General features: G+C 40.2%; 1 protein-coding gene across 19 annotated transcripts in view; it reads right to left on the bottom strand.

The window, feature by feature from the left end:
- Positions 1-6992, bottom strand: part of MPDZ (multiple PDZ domain crumbs cell polarity complex component) — a 228065-nt gene that overhangs the window by 168348 nt on the left and 52725 nt on the right. For 18 of the 19 annotated variants that reach the window (XM_069090713.1, XM_069090714.1, XM_069090731.1 and 15 more), the window contains exons 4-6: positions 1693-1902; positions 969-1108; positions 82-298 (exon numbers count right to left, since the gene is read on the bottom strand). The exons of the other annotated variant lie outside the window; for it this stretch is intronic. In XM_069090713.1, coding sequence (XP_068946814.1) covers positions 82-298; positions 969-1108; positions 1693-1902 — 567 coding nt within the window. The remainder of the gene's footprint in view (positions 1-81; positions 299-968; positions 1109-1692; positions 1903-6992) is intronic. 19 annotated transcript variants of the gene reach the window in all.

The raw sequence follows: 6992 nt of genomic DNA, 5'->3' as shown, positions 1-6992 counted from the left end.
TCTCTCTCTCTGTCTCTCTCTCTGTCTCTCTCTCTTTCTCTTTCTCTCTCTCTCTTCTTTGAAAAACAATGAGATACTCACCACCGGGTTGGAGTGAGCTGAAATTGTGCTAGCAGCCGATGGAGAACGAGATACTATAGGACTCATGAGTGGAGGCAAGGAGCCTCTGGCAACAATGAGCTGAACTTTATCTTTGGCCTTCTGAAGGATGCTGATAGCCTGTTGGTGTGTTATTGTTTGATCAAGTGCATAGCCATTGATCGCTAATATCTGATCGGCTTCTTTCAATCTCCCATCTCTGTCAAAGAGGAGTAAGAAAGAAGACATGTGACAGCTGTCAATGAAATTACCAGTGCTTCTAGACAGATTTCCGGTGTTTTTATTATCCCATTTTCTCCTTTCCACACTTGGTAATCTTCCTCCTGCAGTTCTTCTAAAGGAAGTTATCTGGGCCTCTGGTGATTAGCAGTTCTCTTTGAAGCTGGTCCCACTGCCCCTCCAGGACAGCACAGACCCTATAGCATTCTCCTCCCCTTCAATGGCCTCTTCACTTGGCACCTATCTCAAGCAAAACATGCCACATTTAGATGCTCCCAGCTCAGCTTCTCACAGTCAAAGCCCTGTGTTTGTTCTTGACTATACGCTTTAGAGCTGAAAGGACCCTATCGATCACTGTGCCAAGACTAAATGAGAAAACTAGACTAAAATCTCATTTCTATAAAAAAATGAGGCTAGAGTTCTACAGAAAGAGAGCTCACCTGCATTATCTAAAGACTTGACTCTATACTAGAAAAAGGTAATCATAAACTTTGAAAACTGTTTAGTGAGTTTTTCAGATCATTATTTTTCTCTGAAAAATCTTTTTCAGACCTATGAGGAAGATCCCTTAAGGCTCTAAATCTATACCAGATGAGGAAGAAAAAGAAGAATTCTGTGTACTGGTGACAGGACTTGGGGAAGAGTCTCACCTTTGTGCCACGCTTCCCTCTTGAATCTCTTGCACAAATATTCCCAGTTCACCTCTGTTTTCACTCTTTAGTCCCACAACACTAAACCCTAGGCCACCACTTGTAGGCTTAACAAGCTCAAAAATCTCTACTGGGCGACCCTGTTCAAGAAACCAAACAAACAAAAATAATGTAAAAGAGAAGCAAAACTCTTCAATGTGATAATATCTTATTTGGACGTCTTCATAACTTATAATACATTTTACATATATTAGCTTTTTCAATTCTCACATCCTCTGAAAGATGTTAACATTATGACCTCCATTTTCCAGATGAACAAAGGGAGGGTCTAGATGTTAAATTCCTTACCTGAGGTCACAAAGATAGTTAAGCAACAGAGCCAGCTTAACATGTCAGCAGACATTTTATTTATCCTTAATAATATCTAACAGAACATATGAAAGGCTACAAAAATACCCAAAGGCAAATACTACAGTTTAAAATCAGACACTCACTAAAAAAATCATCATAAAATAATTGCTTTCCGTTGATAGCAATTTCATTTAAATTCTATCTCCCTACCATCTAAAAATTCCCACAAAATATGTTCTTTCATCAATAAAATGACTCAGACATTTTTTACTTCACAATATTTAACTGAGAAAGCCCTTAATTATCTGAGGGCAATATTTTCATAAATACAAGCAAATGCTAACCTTGTGAACAACAAAAAGTGGTTTCTCACCTGTGCCATACTTTTGATCAGCTGATCAAATTCATCACCTGAAGGTTTCCCATTGATTTGAGGAGTACTGGATCCCATATGTGATTCAAAATCGCCATTATTTTGACCCAATAAATAAGATTCATTATATGAAGTAGGATGCCCACTAGATGCAAAATGTGGAAGTTGTGAGAACTCACCAGTTGAAGATAGAGATGGTGTAACATTTACCTGAGGATGACAAAGGGATTATTACGAACTTTCAGCCTTAGATAATTGATTCATTAAGTGCATCCAAAGAAGCTGGAATGCCCTTTAAGTTCCTCCATCAAGGATATGTGATTTCATTGGTGTTGACTAGTCCTCCACAAACGCAGATTTCAATCCCTCCATACTTTAAGGAACAGCCTCCTTATTATCACTGTAGCCAAAAAAGGAATCACCATGCAACTATCTGAGGATGTTATATTGGAACTTATATTGGTTGGTCCGTGAATGACAGATATTAATACAACCTGTTTTGGGGCTCTCACTTGAAGACTTTTGACTTTGATGAGATATATTAAAACCAGGGCTCTGCTTACATAGCCTTTAGGGTGATCATCACAATAACAGAGCAAGAAGGAAGACCTATGAGGCCATTTAGAGCAACCCCCTTCATTTTATAGATGAAAAAAACAGATTAAATGACTTGTTCAACGGCACATATAATAAACGTGGTAGGATTTGAACCCAGGTCCTTTGACTTTGGCAGAAGACTCTTCAAAAAATGTAAAATAAATTGTATAGCAAGATCACATGAATATAGAGAATTTATTTTCTGAATCAATTTCCCTCATTTATTAAAATTTTCTTCAATGCATTCCAGGAATTGATACAGGGTCATAGATTTGGAGCATGGAAAGACAACTTTAGAGATCACCAAATCCAAACCTGTCGTTTTGCAAACCAAGAAAAAGAGTCTCAGAGAAATTGGGAGATTTGTGCAAAATCACACAGGTATTTAGTATCCAAGGTAGCATCAGAACCTATCCTTTCCTGACTCCAAGTTCAGTACTCTATCCCCTATACTATACTCTCTCAAAGTTTAAGTTGAACATTTGATATTTGGGATACTGATAATGTCTCATCTTATTCCATATTTTAACTAAAGTACCTAAAATATTTCCCCCCACAAATGCTTGTAAAGGGAAATGATGTTGTGTCTATGAGGTTCTTACGAAAACTTCAGGGTTAGAACACAAATGATTGAATGAACCCAAAGTTTTGTCCAGACCAAAATAACCATGCTTCATTATAGTCCCATTAGCTTATAGAATCAGAGAATTATACACTCAAAGCTTGAATGGACCTAGAAAATATCCAGTTCAACCTGAACTGATCAAGAATCTGTCTACAGACCCTTAGTAGAAGAGTGGATGAAATGCCCTCTAATCAATCCCCTAGGGATGGTCTGGGAGCTCCAATCTAGACTGGTTTGGTTTCTCACCTGAGAGTGAGGGCATGACTTGCAGTTGACCCCACATCCTAAATCCCACCAGGGAGAGCTCCCATGGTCTGGGAAGCTCTGCAGGGATCAAGTTCCTTCTGAAAAAGGAGGCAGATTTTCTTTGCTTTCTCTTTTCTCTGCTGCCTTGGATGAGGGGAAGGCCATTTCAAATTTCAAGATAGGCACATGCTAAGTACTAAAGAAGCAAGCAGTCATCTTGGATAAGGTGTTCTTTGTTGAATCTTCATAACTGTGCTCAGGAGAAATGGTGATTTCCACTTTTATGTATAAGGCTGTACATGACCTGTGCCACTTTGATTGTTTTGAGGCTCTTTTCCTTATTACACTTCAGGAAACAAGAGAAAAGATGCTGTTCATGCCTGGCCAAGGAACAGGGGGCAGTTTTCTGATTTGGCAATATGGACAATGTGTCTAAAATGCATACTAGACAACTTACCAAGGACGTGGATCAAGGTAGTGGGGAAAAGAGGATGTAAACCTCTTACTCAAAGCATGCTCAACATTTTCTGCCTGCTGCCAGCCTACATGGAAGGTGAGAAGTCTACCTCTAAAAAGGCCTAATGACATGGAATGGGAGGACCCTGCTCCCCAAATAAGAGCAAAGTTACATATTCTGTTTCTAGTGTGATTAACACATGAAGAAAAAGATTTGATGCTGAGCTACAATTCAGCTATAATTTCTTACTGGAACTGACATGTGGCCTACAAATACAGCACACTGTTCTCTAAAAAGAAGTTCTGCAGACAATTATGATTTCCTGACCTTTGAAAAGTCAGAAGGGCAAACCACCAGAACTCCAGGAGCCAAAATGTATGCCAGATCTTATAGCCAATTGAGATGATGAGGAGTGAACCACCCAGCAATCTTCCTAGGAGTTATAGAAATTTATCTATGGGCTATGTCAAATTGGAAAGTGAAGTGGGGTAGAGGGAGAGCAGACGGGTTAACTCTCTGTAGAACCTGCATTCAATTTGAGCCTCCTTTCCCTAGGGACTGAGGACATACAAGGGGAAGTACGCTCCTAGGTGTTGGAGGAAAACGTTCTTGCTGTCTTCTTAGTAAACATAAACAAACCTTTGTGTAAGCTTAAAAAAGAATTCCCCTCTACAAATCTGAAACAGGTAGGTATCTAACCTTCTACTGAACATCTGAACTGAAAGGAAGTTCATCAGCTCTCAAGGCAGCCCATTTTACTTTGAGGTCACTCTAGTTACTCTGAAGCTTTTCTTTATATATCAAACCTAAATTTGCAACTTTTATGCATTGTTCTTTTTGGGGGTTTGGGTTTTTTTTTTTGTTTTGGAGAGCAGTTGGGGTTAAGTGACTTGCCCAAGGTCACATGGCTAGTTTTTGTGTTAAGTGTCTAAGGCCGGATTTGAACTCAGGTCCTCCTGACTCCAGGGCTGGTGCTCTATTTACTTCGCCACCTAGCCGCCCCAGCCATTGTTCTTAATTCTGTTTTCTCAGGATAAGCAGAATACACAAACCCTTCTTCTACAAAACATCTTTCTGAGTAAGTGATAGAAGGTATCATCCTCTCTTCTTCACCCCCAATTGCTCGTCACCAAGTTAAACAGTCCCAGTTCCTTCAATGAATCCTCTTCATGGCATAATCCCAAGGCCCTTCACCATCCTGATCAACTTCCTCTGGTTGGTCTTCAGTTTACTGATACACTTCTAGACTCAGCACTAAACATATTATTCCAAGTGGGCTTTGACCGGAGTAGAGAACAGCTAGACTCACAACTCCCTTGTTTTGGACACAATCCTTCTCAGTGCATCATAGGAGAGTTAATTTAGCTCTCTTTTCCTGCCCTATCACATACATATCACATATCACACATAGTCATAATAATGACTCACACTGAATTTGTAGCATATTAAAGTCACCTCACTATTTTTAATTAAACTATTATCTCCATACTGTATCTACGAATAAGGTTGGTTGTTTAGAATGTAGAACTTATTATTAAATTCTGTCTCACTGATTTAGCCTGTGGTCTAACCCATGTCAGGATCATTCAGAGTCTTTTTCAGTTGGGGTTAAGTGACTTGCCCAAGGTCACATGGCTAGTTTTTGTGTTAAGTGTCTAAGGCCGGATTTGAACTCAGGTCCTCCTGACTCCAGGGCTGGTGCTCTATTTACTTCGCCACCTAGCCGCCCCAGCCATTGTTCTTAATTCTGTTTTCTCAGGATAAGCAGAATACGCAAACCCTTCTTCTACAAAACATCTTTCTGAGTAAGTGATGGAAGGTATCATCCTCTCTTCTTCACCCCCAATTGCTCGTCACCAAGTTAAACAGTCCCAGTTCCTTCAATTAATCCTCTTCATGGCATAATCCCAAGGCCCTTCACCATCCCTAAGAAGTCCCCTCCCCCCCCCCCAAAAATAGGCTTGTTATATATCAACTATTGCTTTTTTAAAATTTTTTTAGTCTGAGATATATCAAATTCAGAACAGTCAGATGGCAGAATCTGTATTAGGCAATATGGCATAGCAGATAAAACAAAAGACTAGGAATCAGAAGACCTAGGCACAAATCCTGGATCTGCCTCTTGCTGGCTAAGTAACCTTGCACAAGTCAATATTCAGGCTCTCTGCACATCAGTTTATCTGCAGAACAGAAATAATAAAGTCTGTTCAACCTAACACCAAAGGCTGTCGTGAAATTGAAATGCAGGGAGTTGGGGGGAGGCGCTTTATAAACTATACCAAGTGTTGAGGTGCAGGGATAGTGTCTGGGCCTATGATGTAATCAATGCAGGGAATTCTCAGTATAGAAGTTTACTCTACCTAATGAAGACCTGAAGATTAGCACCCTACAATCCCTCTGTTATTAGTATCTTAAAGAGGTGACTGGAAAACCAAAGTTAAACAACCTATGCATGGTCTCACATCCAGCATTAATTTGTCTGAGGCATGACTTGAATTAGGACTTCCTGATGCTGAGTGACTTTACTATTTACACCATTCTACATCCAAATGTATTTATGCAACTATAATCATTATTTTATTACTCTCATTAATGTTATTCTTCCATTCTAACTTCCTTCCTTCTTTTCTTTCTTTCCTTCCTTCCTTCTCTTTTCTCACCCATTTCACTCTGAAGGTCATAGATTGAACCTCAATAGGTCGCTGCCCAAACTCCACCTAATGGTGATCTTTTGGGTCCTCCTGGCTCAGACTGAATGCAACTAGTAACTGTTTCTCTTTTGCTCAGCAACACTGAGGGTCTTCCCCTCCCATTTTATTTATTTTGTTTAAAAGGGGCTATCTCTTGACTACCTTCTTAAAGAGGCCTATTCACTGAATGGGTGTTACATCACTCAAAGTGAGAACCTGAAAAGGCCTTAACCTAAAAGGGCCAGGGTCTCCCATTGCATCCTGGGCCATCTCCAGTCATTCTGCTGAATACCGATCCAGATGACTCTGGAGGAGAACGGGAGGCTGGTGACCTTACACAGCCTTCCCACACTCAAATCAAAGTCAACTGCAAGTCATGTCATCATTTTCCTGATGTCATGGCCCTCTTTGAAAATGAAGGACAAAAACAACAAGCCAACTATTCTAACAGAGCTCAATTTCTATTTCCTGGATTTCTTTTCCACCTCCATCTCAGCTTCCTTCTCATTCTACAGATTCTACCTCCTCTGTATCCTCTTCTCTGATTGGTGAGTTCCTCCTTGGAATCCCTGCTTTGGAAGGCAGCCACACTCTACAAGCTCACTTCCAACCTGGCTCAGCTTTTGACTCTCTAGACTATTTTCCACCTTGCCCTCACATGCCCTCCACCTTTCGCCACATATTA

The sequence above is a fragment of the Petaurus breviceps genome, unplaced genomic scaffold (assembly GCF_028583685.1).
Source record: "Petaurus breviceps papuanus isolate PSGF00001 unplaced genomic scaffold, PetGlider_PUasm1.0 187, whole genome shotgun sequence".
NCBI lineage: Eukaryota > Metazoa > Chordata > Mammalia > Diprotodontia > Petauridae > Petaurus > Petaurus breviceps.
The sequence above is the reverse complement of the archived record's forward strand: the minus strand, read 5'-3'. Positions and strand labels throughout refer to the sequence as shown.